At 34.7% G+C, this 19,454-nt stretch overlaps 2 protein-coding genes across 6 annotated transcripts in view; one reads left to right on the plus strand and one right to left on the minus strand.

Annotated features, from left to right (window-relative positions):
* Positions 1-12,661, plus strand: part of LOC138335880 (uncharacterized) — a 96,729-nt gene extending 84,068 nt beyond the window's left edge. For all 5 annotated transcript variants that reach the window (XM_069285082.1, XM_069285075.1, XM_069285060.1 and 2 more), the window contains 2 exons: positions 3,746-3,827; positions 9,028-12,661. In XM_069285082.1, coding sequence (XP_069141183.1) covers positions 3,746-3,827; positions 9,028-9,844 — 899 coding nt within the window. In that variant the 3' untranslated portion in view covers positions 9,845-12,661. The remainder of the gene's footprint in view (positions 1-3,745; positions 3,828-9,027) is intronic.
* Positions 12,662-16,214: 3,553 nt separating this feature from the next.
* On the minus strand, positions 16,215-18,505 carry LOC138335912 (sex peptide receptor-like). Its single transcript, XM_069285095.1, has one exon. It carries the CDS (start codon positions 17,632-17,634, stop codon positions 16,423-16,425), a length of 1,212 nt encoding a protein of 403 aa, XP_069141196.1. The 5' UTR covers positions 17,635-18,505; the 3' UTR covers positions 16,215-16,422.
* Positions 18,506-19,454: the final 949 nt, after the last annotated feature.

Raw genomic sequence — 19,454 nt, forward strand, 5'->3', positions numbered from 1 at the left:
TGTCATATAACACATCTCTGTATGTATGATCTTGTGTCACATATTATATCACATCTCTGTATGATCTGTTGTCATATAACACATCTCTGTATGATCTGGTGTCACATATTATATCACATCTCTGTATGATCTGGTGTCACATAACACATCTCTGTATGATCTGGTGTCACATATTATATCACATCTCTGTATGATCTTGTGTCACATATTATATCACATCTCTGTATGATCTGATGTCATATAACACATCTCTGTATGATCTGTGTCATATAACACATCTCTGTATGATCTTGTGTCACATTACACACTCTATGATCTGTAACACATCTCTGTATGATCTGGTGTCACATATACACATCTCTGTATGATCTGGTGTCATATAACACATCTCTGTATGATCTTGTGTCACATATTATATCACATCTCTGTATGATCTGGTGTCATATAACAACATCTCTGTATGATCTGGTGTCATATAACACATCTCTGTATGATCTGGTGTCACATATTAACACATCTCTGTATGATCTGGTGTCACATATCACATCTCTGTATGATCTCTGTGTCACATAACACATCTCTGTATGATCTTGTGTCACATATTATATCACATCTCTGTATGATCTGGTGTCACATGACACATCTCTGTATGATCTTGTGTCACATATTATATCACATCTCTGTATGATCTTGTGTCACATATAACACATCTCTGTATGATCTGGTGTCATATAACACATCTCTGTATGATCTTGTGTCACATTATATCACATCTCTGTATGATCTGATGTCATATAACACATCTCTGTATGATCTGGTGTCACATTACACATCTCTGTATGATCTGGTGTCATATAACACATCTCTGTATGATCTGGTGTCACATTACACATCTCTGTATGATCTGGTGTCACATAACACATCTCTGTATGATCTGGTGTCACATAACACATCTCTGTATGATCTGGTGTCACATTACACATCTCTGTATGATCTGGTGTCACATTACACATCTCTGTATGATCTGGTGTCACATAACACATCTCTGTATGATCTGGTGTCACATTACACATCTCTGTATGATCTGGTGTCACATAAAACATCTCTGTATGATCTGGTGTCACATTACACATCTCTGTATGATCTGGTGTCACATATTATAACACATCTCTGTATGATCTGGGGTCACATAAAACATCTCTGTATGATCTGGTGTCACACAACACATCTCTGTATGATCTTGTGTCATATAACACATCTCTGTATGATCTGGTGTCATATAACACATATCTGTATGATCTGGTGTCACATATTATATCACATCTCTGTATGATCTGGTGTCACACAACACATCTCTGTAAAAATTATATAATAACAGATAATAAAAGAACAGCTAAATCGTGATTTAAACAGATAGGTAGACATTAAAACAGATATCCTTTATAAATATGTCAATATTAAATCAATATTTATTCAGAAGAAGTTTGAATAACACAATTTATCTTTCTCTATCCCTTAGTTTAGGGGTCTATCATTTTTTTGGTTTAAATGGTTTCTTGTATAACATTGTATATATTTGAACATGTAAAACACATGTTCAGATTTGAAAATGAGCAAAATCCTTGAGTCATCAAAAAGCAGACAATACATCATTGAATTATTTGATACTTTATGGAATTATTTAAGAAAAGGCTCAAAAACAAATGCAAAGGTTAAAAATGGTATTGCCGGAAATGATCGATGTTACTGATTAAAACACTGAGTGTTTGATAGCATTGTATTTTGTTAAGTAGATACTATTTTAAACCTGATAAGTTTTAAAGTAGATTATTCCCAGTGTTTTATATACATCTGTGCTACATTTAATGTGGGCCTGGGGAATTTAATGGAGTGCTATATTTGAGATAATCTATTATACACTTATTACAAAGAGTGTTACAATTTACAGATCATCTGGTAATTATACCACTTCGCCTCAGCAATCACTTCCTCCTACTCTCCTCCAATAAATCATCTCATCTCTTATCAAATCATCACAGCTTTCTCATTGATGGTTACAACAAAAAGCTGTTAATTTTACTGGAATTTAAAGTATTTTTGGTTTTCTTTTTTAAAAATCTTTTTCTGTGTCTGTTGGTGATTGTAGCATTAACCAAAACATAACTACAGTGTAATAAATTGTTGTTATAAACCTTATCACTCAGATAATGGAACTTTTAATCCATATTTCATGTATAATTTAGAGTATTAGTGTATTGCTCCAAAACAAGCTCTAAATATTTAAATTGAGGTATTTTATCAATTAAAAAATAAAAATTTGGATTATCAAATTGTTTTAAGGATTATCTCTAACCTGGAAATATTCATAGATCACTTATGATCACCTATGATATAATGATTAACAAGCACATTAGCACTTGTGCATGATATGGTTTTATTTGAACTTAATATCCAATTATGCCTCATACTTCTAATGATTACCTCCCCTGTCAGTTGACTTCTATATATATATTTATTATCTCCCTTAATTCCCTTACATATGACTTATCTTCTGTGATTGTTAACTTTTATGTTATATTACCTCCCCTGATGATTGCCTAACATATAACTTGTTTCCCCTGATAAATGTAGTAACTATATAAATTGCCTCCCCTGATAGATGTTGTAACTATACAAATTACCTCCCCTGATAGATGTAGTTAGTACTATTATACAAATTACCTCCCCTGAAAGATGTAGTTACTACTATTATACAAATTATCTCCCCTGATGATTGCAAAACATATAACTTGCTTCCCCTGATAAATGTAGTAACTATATAAATTGCCTCCCCTGATAGATGTTGTAACTATATAAATTGCCTCCCCTGATAGATGTAGTAACTATATAAATTGCCTCCCCTGATGATTGCCTAACATATAACTTGCTTCCCCTGATAAATGTAGTAACTATATAAATTGCCCCCCTGTAATGTTGATATGTAACTATACAAATTACCCCCTGATAATGATTTATAACTATACAAATTACCTCCCCTGATAGATGTAGTTACTACTATTATACAAATTACCTCCCCTGATAGATGTAGTTACTACTATTATACAAATTATCTCCCCTGATGATTGCCTAACATATAACTTGCTTCCCCTGATAAATGTAGTAACTATATAAATTGCCTCCCCTGATGATTGCCTAACATATAACTTGCTTCCCCTGATAAATGTAGTAACTATATAAATTGCCTCCCCTGATAGATGTTGTAACTATACAAATTACCTCCCCTGATAGATGTTGTAACTATACAAATTACCTCCCCTGATAGATGTAGTTACTACTATTATACAAATTACCTCCCCTGATGATTGCCTAAGATATAACTTTCTTCCCCTGATAGATGAAGTAATTATAAATTATCTTCCCTGATAGATATAGTAACTACTAGTATGCAAATGACCTCCTCTGTAGATGTAGTAACTACTATTATATAAATTACCTCCCCTGATGATTGTCTAACATATAACTTGCTTCCCCTGATAGATGTAGTATCTATATAAATTACCTCCCCTGATGATTGTCTAACATATAACTTGCTTCCCCTGATAGATGTATTAACTACATAAATTACCTCCCTTGATGAATGACTAACATATTACTTGCTTCCCCTGATAGATTTAGTAACTATATAAATTACCTCCCCTAATGATTGCTTAACATATTAATTATCTCCCCTGTGTGATGTTGACAGTGGCCATCATTGGAGGAATCGCTGCTGCTGTTGCCCTCATTGTGTTGGTTTGTCTGGTGGCCATAGCAGTTCATTGTACGAGGTATGTATCACTTATGCTTCTTGTCATATCTTGGAGTTTTTCTATACAGAAGAGTTATGCCATGCTGTTTTACAATTATTTGAAACAAACATCTGCACTTGACAGTAATGAACCAAAGAGTACAAATTATCACCTCTTTTTCTTCGGTTTATTGATTTAAGGACCGAAATTTTCTAAGATAGAAAATTATGTTACAGCTATAGATTTGATTTCAAGGTTTTGTATTAAAAGCTAATTGGGACTTCAATTAGGCAAACTTGTTGGGATAATTGGTTTATAATCGAACCTCCAAGCTTCCAGTCGACACCTGAGCTTCCAGTTAAAGAGAATTTAATTTTAAGAGGATAAACAGGGTTGCAGGTTTTAGGAATGACTTAATCCACAAAACAGGATTTGGTATCGACTTCCACACAATAGTAGTGCTTGTTTAAGGGTGATCTGTCTAGTACGGTCCAACAAAGGATGGATCTCAGAGCAAATTGACATGTTTTCAACAGTTATAATTGAATTCTGTTTTTAGAACCTTGTTAATTGAACTGTTTAACAACATCCTCAAGATCCAGAAAAAATAAACCAAGAAATCAAAAAGTAGAAAATACCCACTGTCCCCCTGTAACAGAACATTGGCATGGGCCAGGTTTTGATGCAGAAGAGTCTATCCTGTTATGTAGGGGATATAGTGTCTGTTAAATTAAATGTTACAATGGAAAGGAAACTGTGTGGAGTCGGACAGGGAATACATCAAATAGGAAAAGAATGCGGGTATAACAACCACAATCACCTCGTCTTGTAACCCACTAACCAGTATCATATCTTGATGTTACCACAAAACTAAAGGCACTTCAATTTCTTATATGGCTCCGCCATCGGAAGGCATTGTTATCTGTATTCTGTCCCCTGATTTTATATGCAGGGCATCAAAATGATCATGAAAAAATTGTCTCAGGATTCACTTATCCAAACAAATGTGTTTAGAATAAACCTATTTCCATGGCTATTGGCATTGCTTTGTTTCCCATACCAGAGTGTCTGACCATTTAGTGAACTATACTTAGAAACAAATTATTGTTTTTCTCGGTCTCCATATAAAATTGTTATTATCAACACAACTTAATGGTGTTCTCTTTCAGTTAAGCTTTCCTGAATTTTTATTCAATATTGCTTGTAATTGTATGTTGTACTGTTACATTATACTGTATACTTGTTATATAATTATTACAGGTGAAATAAAGAATTTTACTTGCTGGGTCATATTGCACTATCTTAATTTACTTAAGATACTAGGAGGTGAAATCAAAGCTTATTATTTTCAATGTTGTAAGAACTACACAGGAAATCAAGTAATGGAATTGTTTCACCCATACTTCATATTGGGGGGTAGGGAAGAATGTCCCCTCAGTTTCCATAGCTATAAATTATGATAACCTTTAACTTTAAAGGTGTATATCAGTCTACCAAGTCAAGCACCTCTATAACACTGACACTATATCTGTCTACAAGACAAGCACCTCTGTTACCCAGACCCCTGTGATGGAGTACCAGACCAAACACCTAACCTCTACACCCACATCAATTGTGTCAAATTTGTTTGAAAGGTCAGGTCAGATTGATACCCTGTGACCCTTGACCCTTCTGAGCTGATGTGTTGTTATCTCCCTTACATAAGAAATAGGAGTCTGAGCAATGTAACAGGGTGTGAGTATCATATCACAGCTGATACAGGAACTATTGTTTTGATAGGACGGCTAAAATTTCAAAGACATTGATGAAAATAGAATCTCCCTGCATTTCTGAAAAGGTCATATTCATGACAGAAAGGTCATGGTAACCATGGGAATCACCCACAGAGGCTATTTACATCCATTGTTGGAATGGGAAAAAACTCACAGAATTTGATCTTTGTCTAGAATTACTTAGTAAAGGTCTTTTATTCATGTTTCTGAAAATAAAACAGACACCAGAAAATGGTTAGGGTCAAAATGTTCAAAAGGTAACATAAATGTACTATTTCAGAATGTATCATAACAAAGGAAATATCAGAAATCAGATAACAAGGCAACACTACCTTTATATCAGGGGGAGACAATTGATGGTATATATAACTGTATGGTAACAAAAATCAGAATAAAAACAGACTTTTCTGTGTGATGGAGATGGAAGTTGGGTTGGTGACACATACACATACAGGGATTAGATTTAGTGACACTGGATTTCAAACTTGGATCAATCAGACTGCTACATATGACTATGTGATGGTGAAATGTCTTATCGAGTTACTGGGCTCTTCATGTTAATTTTCACGAAGACCTAAACTGATTTTGTTCAAAATGTCTTCAAACATTGATAATTTCAGAGGATACAACAGAAAAATGATAACTAAATCCAACTATTAAATGGTTGAATAAGACCAGGCCCCGAAACAAAAGGAGAAAAACTTGACTTAAGTCTGCACTTTTGTTTTGAGAAATCGGGGCCTGGTAACATTAACACAAATGTCTAAGTAACTGAGTGGAGGAGGGTAAGTGTGATGTATAGGTTATGATATGGGATTTTGTATCTGCCAGTCTAAAATAGCCCTGATTTAGCTGTTGTAGCTATGGGTGTTAAATATTCCAGGGGAAAAACTGACTTCATGGTAATTTGAAAATGATGGACCCAGCAAGATTTAATCTAAGCTGTCAATTTAAAAAAAAAACTTTATATAGTTTCTGTACGCAGAATGTAAGTAGGATTGAGAATAATGTGTTCTTTTCTGCCATCTTTCCTGACCCCTGGGTGGTAGCCCATTAGTGATAAAACTTATGGTCCTCAACTGTAATAAATTGTATAAGTATTTCTAAGTGGTGTCCTTACAGTTAGTACATTTCAGAATAAACCAAACAAAGACGAGTTTTGAATATCCTTGGTGGTAATTAAGATGATTTTGAGGATGTATATGTCATCTTGATATCAGCTGAAATAATCTGACCAATGATAAATATAGATGTATATCTTTCACCATAATGAATAATGGTCTGTGGTTGACTGGAGCACCAGCATGTGTGGATAGGTACTCAATCCTAAATATAGATTACAGAAAGATTAAACTCAGGGGGAGGGGCTGGAGGGGATGGGATGGGATAGAGGATAAGGATTGATGGGGAGGGAGAATTAATGGAGCTTAGGGTTCACAGAATTCCTCTGGTGATATGGACAATTTGTAGCAGTCAGTTCCAGCATCTTAATCATCTCATTCTATTTAGTATTGAACACCTGTTGTTGTACCAAGATGTGCAAATCAGACAAATACAAAATGGCTCCAATTTATCACCCTGGAGGGGCCATGCCTCTGTGATATCTTACTAATAGTATTATCCTCAGATGGTTTCTTAATAATTCACCACTTGCGGGGTATCCAGGTACAATGTCAAGGTCACTGGTTACTTTAGCTACAGAAAACTTGACTAGGATACATAATAGATACAAATGTCAAGGTCACTGGCCATGGATTTAGGTAAGAAGGTCAGGTTAGGCACAGAGTGAAACAATATAGGTCAAGGTCAGAAATTAGATATCTTTACATGTAGGTCAAGGGAAGGAATTGGATAAATTAGATTGACATATAAGACATGCAGAGTCAGAAATTACATATACTTATAGGTTGCAGGGTCAGATATTAGATATACTTAGGTTTAGGTAATTGACAAGAAATATCTTTAGTAATAATGATGAAATAGTTTGGATTATTAATTAGTAATCAGTGACAGTTAGTGTCAGCAATAGACACAGTAAAATACAATCAGATTATGTATTGAAAGACATACATACCATGCCTGGTAATTAGCCCATCTGTTCAGGGTATAGCAATTTGCCCGACTTAAAATTAATAATAATTGATTCTGAATAACTACCTCAACTATCGGATGATATTATTCATTACTGATTCCATCTCTTATGTTATGAACCCCTAAATAACTACCCATATTCATCTCTTAACTCTTGTCTTGTTACCAAAACACATTTATATCAGATATAAAAAATGTGGATACATTTTTTCTGGTATGTCTCCTATATCCTAGGAGAGACAGTCTGACAGATGCCCTGTTGTTATACAATGATGGTATAGTTGTTGTGTTAGCTGTACCAGAAGGCGAACAGTTGGCAATATAGTCTTATCTTCCCTGTTATCTGAATGTAATTCACCAGTATGTCTCAAATTATGCATAAATTTGAGAAGATTTTGTGGAACTGTGTGTTTCACATCATGGTAATTGAATACAATGTTGTAGAACTCCAAGTGATGTTCCAATTATATGTGGGTGTGTACTGACTACAGGCCTTCATGTAGAAACATATTACTGTAAATGTTGCTTATCTTCTTCAATATCAGCCAGTGAAATACTTCTGCTGGGTTTGGTGATTCTATGTAGATGTAGTGAGGCTGTTTTAGATGATTCTGAAGCACATGTCATTACGTTGTGAACTAGGTGTCATTATGTATGTATATAACACCTTATGTGTGTGTTGAAGTAATGGGTATATCATAATATAATGGAACTCATTGTTACAATGCAATTTACAACAACTGTATTTCATTGGCTTTGGCAATATTATGTAACAAACAACAGATGTTTGTGTCATTGGCCTTGACACACAAACAGTGTAATGTTACTTGTTGTTATGTCCCTTTGATGTTTGGTCATGAGACTGAACATAATTAGAAGTGTAGTAGTTTAATCCACATTCAGTATGTCCCCTTTGGTGATAAGGAAGCAGGTGCAATTGCACCTAAATCTTATAACACCTACTCTGTATGGCTAATGAGGTAACAAATGCTTTAAAATGATTTATTAAATTATTTTTAACATGTCAAAGTGACTACAGGTAGACCAAATGTCACCGGAACCAGTCTATTTGTTTGACTGGAAAAGCCAGGTTTTCAGATTATACATGTTTTAATTGACAGAGTATAGGGAATCCAGATTAGACAAGTTATACTGTAGGACTAATTTTTGCATAATAGCCTGCCTTAGGGACCACCTCTGTATAATGACCACCTGTTAAGACAGACCACATTCTTGGGGTCGCCATTGGTACCTCATCAGTGTGCCAAATTTTGTTTGTGAAAAAATATAACTTACTCTGCCAATAAATCTTCAGTGACATAATTGATGTCAGATATTGAACATTAATAACCATGGATGTTAATTTTCTGTTTCAGAGTGCGGGAACAGCGTCATCCAAAGTTACCTGAAGTGATTCCATCGCCGATGGTCCGTGGGAAGTCGTATGATAATGATGAGCCAGATGCCACCATACAGAGGTATAACTATGATGAAGAGAGATACTGTTCTATCAAGAGATCACCTATGAAAATGACAAAATATTCGGAATTTGATGGAGATTCTGACAAAAAATTGAAGGAAGCCTTCCTCGCACCAGATAACACTCCAGAGGACGATGCCCATATGGTGCCTAATGGGGCACCGCCTCGACCACCATCCCCTGATCCAGCCCTGTTGGAGACACCACCTCCAGTATATAACGGGGAGTTAGAGAAATATTACACCATGCACCCACAGAAACCCAAGACAGAAATAGCAGAAATTAGAGTTACATCTTCTTTACCTCATAGAGGCAAAACCAAAAAATCAGTGACATTTTCTCCAGTTGCTATGGTGACTCCTTTACCTTCAGGGTCGGAGGAGTCCATTGGCTCTGATGGGGATAGAAATTTAGCCAATGTGATTGACATTTACCAGAATTTACAGAGTAGGCATGGGCCTGGCTCTCCAGATCTAAAAGAGGCAAAACGGGTGATGATCCTTCCACCTCCGCCAGACGAAAACGTAGTCCCCATAAACACACCTGATCCTCTAGAACTGGCGGAGATGGAGGAGTTGTGGAAAACGCTGACAACCACAACTATGGACGAGGGTGCTTATGACAATATCGAGTATTTGTTAGCACAAAATCGGGCTAATGATCACCGAGAGGTCAATGGGGTCAAGCCCAAAAGTTTTGAAACTGGTGTGTAACATTGGGCCTTCTTATACATATGTACATAGTGCAATATCATTTTACATAGAAGTGGAGGTCATTTAACTGCTTCGTTAAAACATGAAATATTTATTGAAGAAAAGACCATTAGTTAAATCATGGAATTTAGATTGTTATGCAATTTAAATTTTATTACTTTGTTATTAACGGCACTGCACTGGATTAAAATATTGGTAGGACAGGGAAAAGAAAATTGTTAATCTTACTTTCTTTTATATTTTGGTACATTTATTACTAATAATTAATTTTATCTAGAAATTATCATCAAAACAACTGTTATCTTGATCAACATTAAAATTACAAGAATCAGAATAAACTTTAGTAATATGGTTTTAACAAAAGATGTACAAGACCATGTGATATCTCATATTGTTAATCAGTGATTTTCCAATGATATTAATAGATGATTTTTGATATTCACTGTAATATACAGATTTTCATTACGTATAACATTATTGTCCCATCAGACTTTAATGCACAAAGGGGCATAACTCACTTTTACTATTATGCTTGATTTTTGTATACATGTAGCAATGAACTCAGGTTTAATTTATTTATATACTGCTATTTATTTGAAATATGCCATTACCATGTCAACAGGTCAGATGGGCATAATATGTGTAGAATTACTTTGTAAGTCCTTTTTTCTGTACTCTACAAATAAATGATGTGGTCATTTGATTTCATTTGAACATGAGCTTGAATATGATACCAATGTATTTTAAAGTTATATGTGCCGTAACTGGCCGAAAATTTGGACATGTTATTATTTCTTCAATAATCTATTTAAAACCATAGATTTTAATGAATAAAGTTGTGAAAAATCATTCAAATGGACAGACACACATATGTAATGCCTTATAAACGTTAGTTAGAATACATAGGTTATGCACTATGAAATTTTTGTATTTATGCCTTATACATGTTTAGATGGAAACATACCTTCAGAAATCACTTTACAATTACTAATAATACTGTAAAATGTGCAACGAAATTATGGACAACAATAAAGCTTCATGGTCTGACCGTATGTACTCATTTCACTACACTGAAGATGTTAATATAATGGTTTTTGGCAGTACTGCCAAAAATCATTTTCAGCTTTTTCTTGTACTTGTAAAATTAAAACCTATACACTGAAAGTATTGTAATTCTCAAAATGTTGGTAACTTTTGGAGTTGAATAACATATTAAAAACTCTTCTAGATTCGTGACTATGAAAAAATGGCACATATAACTTTAACATAACAAATTTTTCCATATCTTTTCTTGATAAAACAAATCATGTCATAGGTTGGGAATAGAATTCTCCACAAGAACAAAACAGAGTCAATGTCATTATATTCATTTCAATGTAAGTTTTTTTTATGTCAACAAGAAATGACTAACTCATTAAACAAGATGTATTTATTTTAAAATATAAAGCTTGCCAATATTATCTAGATAATCAAAATTATATAGAGGATTGAAATTTAATATTTATTAAATCAATAATTAAATTAAATGAATTAAATTCAAACTTCCAAACTGTACCTGCAGTCAACCGAGAAATATTTCTAAAATTTTGTGATCGACTGTCTTCTCCAAGCTAAGATTATAAGAATTTACTGTTTATGTTTGATCCAAATTGTAAGATAGTTAATCATATTATGTATGGCATTGTAAATCATATCTTTCATTTGTCTCTGATACAGATAACGATATGTAGTGTTCTGGTTTACATGAATGTTGTATGGGGCTGTACATCTACAATAAAGTCACCTAAATCTGATATCAATGTCACAAAGAACAATTACATATCAGGTAATGTGTAGCTTGTGTAAACTGTAGGTACATGGTGATTTGGTTTTGTTTTATACATGTATGCCAATAACTGTAAGATGTTAGAATAAGAAGCGTGATTACTTTCACGCTGTGGAAAGTTGCAGCAAAATTATAAATACATTTTTAGTATTTACTACATTTTCTACATTTTCATACTCGTTCATATTGTCAAAATTATGGTTAAAATTTTATTAAATGTTATATTAATCTAATATGATTGATAGTAGTGCATTCATCCTTGAAATTTTACAGGCTACATTCAAAGATGACCTTTGAACCCACAAGAAAAGACCAAGATAGTTGTTGATGAATGTTGTCCGTGGAACTTAAAGATGAAATATTAATATATACAATCTACCTAATCATTCCAGGTGTTGTCGTTTATATTCTTTATCTTTGCATATTACAGAATTATCTCTGTTGTAGGATGGTATCGATTTTTATGTCATTATTTAATGACTTTTACTTTTGTTGTTTTGTCTGAAAATATGATGTTACACTTGCAAAGATATGATGTCACAATCAATACATATCTGCAAGGGCAGATAACTCTTTAAAATGCAAAGACAGAATAAGTAGTGTGAAAATAATGTAAACATTTATATAGACAACATATGGTGTATATACATGTATGTATAGTGTATCATAGAATATCATTGTTACTAGTCTAATGTTTTATATATGTTACTGTTGTGTTCAAGCTTTTTGTTTCTTGTCTGCTCCTTAACAATCAATAAGCAATAGATTTATACATCTGTTATGTATGTCTTCAAAGGAAGGAAATCGACCAATACCCAGGCATTTATGTTGTACTAGCATACACAATACAAAATGCAAAGTCACGTGCGGTATCCGGGCGGTTTGATTGACAGCTTGCAATCCGTCAATTATCAGGTAGAATCAATAAGTTTATGATAGTGTAAAAAGCATAAAATAAAACAACATATGCTGTTGATGTTAAATGATATTTTTAACAAACAATACCCACAAAGTTATACACATATTTCAGCATGTATGTCAGCTTAAAAGAGGTCATTCTTTCACGGGAGGTTACTCCAGAATGTCAAATGCAATCTTTTTATATTCCATTGTCAAATGAAATAAGAGTTAGTATTGAAAAAAATGTACTCACTAAGACTATTCTAGAATATGCTGGTTTAGAGACAAATGAAAGAATACTTTGTAGTAATGGTATACAGTCCTACTCACTGTAATTAATGGAAGGCTGATCAGTTTAGGGATGAGGATAAGGAATTTTAATTAATATTAACTAAGTTTTAGAAATCTTGATCCAAAATTTATCTTGATATTAATGAAAACAAACTAAAAGACAAAGTGTTAAAACTTAATGACAATATTTAAAACATACCACAGTAAATCAACTACTGTAGTGTACAGTGTATGATAATTTCACAGAACATTGTAAATGTATGTACATGTAATGTAAGAAAAATATGTATACAATGGAGATTCCCCTGATAATACAATGGATGTTGCTATTGGAAATTATATGTTTTTGTAGTTGAAGTACTCCTTTACCGAAATGGCTCTTACCAATAAACAATAAATACTATTTATAAATGAAAACAAGTGTTTGTTGTTTATCTGCAAGATTGATATGGAGGAGTGTTTTGCTTGGTAGAATTATACACTTAGGTACAATGTATATATTCACATGATACAAAACACCTTCCCAAATACACTGATCATATTTCCTCCTTAAATGCTCTGATTGGACATTGTTTTATCGTCTTTATGAATTTGATAACCGAACTCCGGTTAAAGTTTATGCAAAGTTTTACCACACAAATTAGCATTTAATTTTGGTAAGGAGTCCCATAGGTCCATTAAATATCCCAGATTTTTATCAAGCTTTATTAGAGCTTTATGCTCCGTTAACTTTAATGGACGTTTGTGCAACATCATATTTTCTGGAAATGACGTCATCAAGTTAATGACGGTTTAATGAAGGTTTAATCCTCGATTAACTTTTAATAGACCTTTGAACAACTGGCCCCAGATAAATAGATACATGGAACTAACTGATCATTAGTATCTGTTATATATAGAGCTATGACACGTATTAAGAAATAAAGTGGCAATAAAGTAAAATAATTACAGAAATAAAAGAAAATAGTACATATAAAATACACAGTACAGTTAAAAACAAAAATAATAATGAGGTCACAAAAATCCAAACCACTCTTCGGAATAAGTATAATATTGAATTTTATCGGAAATATGTGTAAAATGGAAATTTTGATCAATATCGCGCTAGTACAAGCAGGCTTCCATACATATATGCATTTTTCGTCAATGAAACAGGGTTATCAAAACTGGCAAACTTTTAAAACATAAAACACTGTAATGACAGAACCATTACTCATTAAAGATAAATTAAAGCATACACTGACAAAATATCGAAATTCGGATTTGTTTTATTTAACATAAATACAATTATGTCGTCGTCATTTTGTATTTCCGTCGAGTAAGTTACCGTCACCGATTGCTAATTAGCCATTTCAACACTTATTGACATCTGTGAAGCACATGGTATTATGTATAGTATAACTTAAAATAATCTTGAACTTATATAATTCGCTCACACTATCATAAAACCTGCAAATGATGCACGATTGTCAATAATCAACGCTTTTGTTTATGTGAATTGCATTCGTGTGTCCACTCATGCCAACATTGTAGCTCTTTCCCGCCTTCTTTGTGGAACTCATCCGATCTACGGCGGCCCATACGGGACATATTTAACCACTTTCCCTTTATGGGATTTTTGGGGAATTTTTTATCAGTTAATTATAGTCGAAATCTAAAAACATTCCAACAAAAATAATTTCTGTTGCAATTAGTTTGACGTTGAAACCTAGTTTGACTGGACTATTTCTTGAAATCATTTCATAAACAAATTGTTTGCACTATATATGTTAGTGAAATTCTCTACATTAATTCATAGTAATTCACTCAAATTGAAAACATTTTGAACATACCCAAATAAAATTGCTTAAAAAAAATATCAAGTACATTTTATCTTAATTTCATCTGACTTGTTCCCATTCAAAAGTATGTCGCTATACGATTTGAACTCTCACAATGTATGGTACTTGCATGCAAATTGCTGAACTCGTGTCCAGATCATGACGGAACTAAAACAGAATACTCTTAAACTCATGTGCAGCAGAACTCTGACGCACACCGCCTTAATTAAGCTTGTTTCAGAAGCATGACAAACGAAAACAGCCTGCTGTGAAGCATGCATTGCAATATTCCCTAACATGTTCCGCTATATCAAATTTTATCCTAGATGACATTTGACTATGTTTCTATTGTAACAGGAAAAAATCGAAAACGGGAGATCCCCTATATGAAGTCAATCAGAACAACGGAACGTTTCATGGAGCTAAGGTTAACGGTTTTTGAGTTACAGACCGGAAACAAAAGAAAACTATAAGTTTTTTTTTTTTTTTTTTTTTCCAAATTGAGTAAAAATGAAAGGTACTCAATAGCGAAAGGAATAACTAGGACACTAGCCTGATAGTTGAACGGGTTTCTAGTTATAAAGCTTGAAGAAGCATCTGAACGTACAAATTCGCTAGCCACGAATATTCAGTCCAATACTTTCCCTGCAATGAGAGCATTGACTGAATACCCTTGGCTAGCGTAAATGACGATTAATGTGCGTGTGTGTCTTCGGATTTCTTTGATATTGTATATTTTGATGAGCATATGTGAATTTACCATTCATTTACTTGAAATGTGCTAAATAATCCTAATAATAAAATGTATTTATGCTCTGCACGACAAAATAACAAAGGCTTTCATTGGCATCGAACCGGAACATGAAGGCGATTATAAGCAAGGAAGCACAAAACTCAAAGTTATGTACATGCAGAATACGTAAAATTGAGTAAAAGTTAACGCACTATGAAAAATCATTATGTCGGTGTAAACAGTCTGAACATAAAAGCTTTTCCTTCAAACTGACGGTGGTGCGTTATACACACTGCACAGTTACATGTACATGTGAATTGTTAGCTGTCTTCACTGCTAAGTTGATTTAATGTTATTGGCATAAGATCATTCAAAACAGATATGGAATAAAAGTAGTCAACAACAACACACACCAATTATACATTTTCACTTATACTTAAATCGTACTGAAGTCGGTGAAGGGAGATCATTCTATCTTCTTCGGCACTATGTACAGTCCAGCACGTGCACATGTTTCAACATGTTGGTGCTGAATCTATTTCAATGTTAGTTTGACTCTAAATACATTCACTAAGGAAGACAACAGTACAGCCATTGTCGCTTCCTAACGTATCGGTGTGTGGTAACAATACAAACAATTACATTTTAACTCCATACATTTATTATAGGAACTCGTTCCCAGAAACGACGTACATTGTGTATATACATGTAGGAATACTGTACGTTAAACTATATAAATTTGTAAGCTATATTTATCGAACTTCGAAGCCTATCTGAACAAACGTTGAAGGACACAAGACTGTAGCGATAATCTTTGTATTATTTCCTTGATGCTGAACATCATCCTAAACAGTTTACAATAAACAGAAGGATTTGACATATTCAATAATAACACATCGACACACACATGCATACTCATTGACGAAAATGGTTGTCCTTGTTGATTAAACATACCTTGACAGTGTCAAAAAGGTATCTAATAATAAAAGCGTCAACAATGATAAAGGTATCAACCCCTTTTCTGTGAAGTAGATACCTGTGAGGTAGATGTCTCTGGCAAGAACGAGGCTGTTGTCAGTCTATCGTCCCTCTTGCTGACGAAGAAGACCTTCTTAGGACAGAATCGCGTGCGAAGAACGACCCGGAACTGCTTACTCATGAGGAGATATATCCAAAAGTTGACATGATAGCTGAGTAATGCTATCAGCACAGTGAATGTGTCCCATGTCATATCAACCTCCCGCGAGAGCACCTTCCGGTCTTTGTCCGAGCTAATTTCGTAAACATAAATAAAGAAAGCTACTGCATCTTGCAACTCGGCAAGGAGAAAGACTATCAAGATGGCAACAACAAATTTCGTCACCCGTCTCGTGTTCCTATCGGAGGAGTCGCCATGGCAGCCATCCTTACCGAAATTCCTACGCCTCTTTCTGAGTTGTAGGACGAGCAGGACCGTGGTGACTAGGAGCATCAGACATGGGAGAAGGCTGCTGAAGATCCCAGTGAAGAGGTAGTGCATCCATACCATTCTCTTCATGTCCTGAAAGGTCTCGATTACCCACACCGGAAACTGCTTCACGCATCCAGTAGGCATGGTGACATTCTGTAAAGCAGTCGACGGCGTCGATGGTGTAACTTCTAAAGCCAAGAATTGCAACAGATGTATTAAAATGGACGCTATGGTGATGAAGAAGCATGTAATCAAGGACGACTTTATTGTACAAATCTGTTTGGCTTTGAACGGTACTCGAACTATGATGTACCGCTGCAAGCCTATGGCAGCAGTGATCCAATTTGAAGATGTCCTGGCAACTCGGTAGATATTGGAAAATATTTGTAGTGTCACACACCAATCATACAAGACATATGTCTTGAAATTTCCCGTCGGATAAATGTACAAAAAATTCGGAAGGAGAGCAGAGCATATGACCGAATCAGAAACGGCTAAACATATCAGGAGCGCGGACGTTGCGGTCCGCATTCTCTCCTTGATAAACACAGAGACAGTCAGAATGTTTCCGAGGATGGTAACTATGGCGAGTATTGGGTATACGTAACTCTTGAACGGAATCTCAACAGCGATGGGACGAACCTGATAGGGTGGAGGTTCGTAGTAGTAATATTCCTCCTGGGAAAAATTCCCTGTCTCTGCAGTTAAATTTGTCACATTCAACTCCATCGGCCAAATTACATTTGTCTCCCCCATACTATTATTCCACATGGTTTAGTTGCTTTACTATGTTCAATGATTAAAGTACAAAACTCATTCAAATACATTACTATCATACATCCCAAACACGTCTTTGCTGAACGAATAATCCCACGATACTGGCATCGTGATATCAGCGCAATAGTGCCTCAGTAAACACGGAAGCCTCTTATGACAAAATTTGACCCCTAACAGCTTGTTATGTCCAAACTGGAGCGAAAACTTCACTTAAAGGGTCTAAATATGAGATAATTCCTGGACAACGAGTGAGTGTGTCCGAGTAATGACCGCCTATTTAACAGTTTAACGTCAGACCGAGAAGGGCGGAGTGTTTGTTTGGCTTGGCGATGGGACGAGGGTTTGACGCGAATATTGAACTAAAACGTGATAACAAGCCCGGGTCAATAGTCATGACGGACATCACTGTGCTGCTGATCTTTGTAATTAACTCCTCCATGTCAGATAGAGTACGTTAGTGTGAATACCTAGGCTAATTGTTTGACGATAAACGAGAAGAGGAAATAACTATGGAAACAAAAAAGATCAACAAACCTTTGGCTAGGCCAGAAACACAAGGCCAATATTGCAAAATCAGGAATGTGTTCATATAATGGAACCAAAACATAACATCATTATTTTGTGTATCTTGATATATCTGTCTTATTTATTCTGATTCGTTGTGTTGTGAAGTTCTACTCTATGTCGACCGCCCCATCCAATCCAATGCATTGTTTTATACGAACACTTGTGCCCTTTTTATCTTTCTGCTTGTTGATCTTTTTGTGCTTTTATTTCTTTGGATGTCTAAAGTCGATGAAACTTTGAAATATAATATACGGTAGCATAGTCGGACGTTTCCAGAACGTAAAACCAAAACCAAAGTACACATTTATCATTTGAATACTGTATGTCCGAAAAGTCGTAATAATTGTTTTTTTTTAAAGTGTTGCTGATAAGACCAACGATGTCATAGAAACGATAAGGATTCATAGGGACATGACAAAGTCGTAGTGATGTCTTTAATCGCTATGGTCATTAAAGCCGTAATGTAACACATTGGCAATGCTGATCATGTATGTAGGTCGACAACAGCTTCTGGACAGTGCAAGACGATGATACAGACATACACATAAGCAAATATCAAATCAAACATTCAACAAAAGTTTTAATTGCGAAAAGGTACAATACTTAGCTCCCAATTTTGTATAATTGCAATATTTGCAGCTGTCGATCAATACAGCTTTTGCATAAAGTGACAACAAATCTAGAAGACAAGTTTTTACCATGTCTATACCGAATTCTGTGTTACAACGTTTGGACGGTTGTCATGGAAAACATTTCTACAGTCTGCACTATTTACAATAGAATACGGCGCCAGAGTCGTCATGCCTGTTTTTGTCAATCAACGAAGAACAAATTTTACAGGTAATATTCAACTGTTACAATACTACCGTATATGGACACCTAGAGGCGAACAGGTTGAGAACGATCATTTGATCATGGTGAAAAACGATTTGAATAGCCCACCTTCTGATAATGATGAGCTAAAATATCAACTGGGATTAACTGTCAAGTAAACCAAAAACAAAGGGACATTTAATTAATGATCAGTGACGAAGTAATGTGCACCACAATATTAACACTACCTCACTTTTATGTGACTAAATGTCTAATGTTAGTATTAGTGGTTCAAAAATGTCAAGAGCCAATAATATCTCTTTTGACATACTAGTAACTAGGAGACCTCTGAAATTTCTTTTCCAGACCGGTTATAATAAGGGGGAGAAATCAGTTATAATAAGGGGTAGAGAATACAAGATCACTGCAGAGGA

Source organism: Argopecten irradians, chromosome 1 (genome assembly GCF_041381155.1).
Source record: "Argopecten irradians isolate NY chromosome 1, Ai_NY, whole genome shotgun sequence".
NCBI lineage: Eukaryota > Metazoa > Mollusca > Bivalvia > Pectinida > Pectinidae > Argopecten > Argopecten irradians.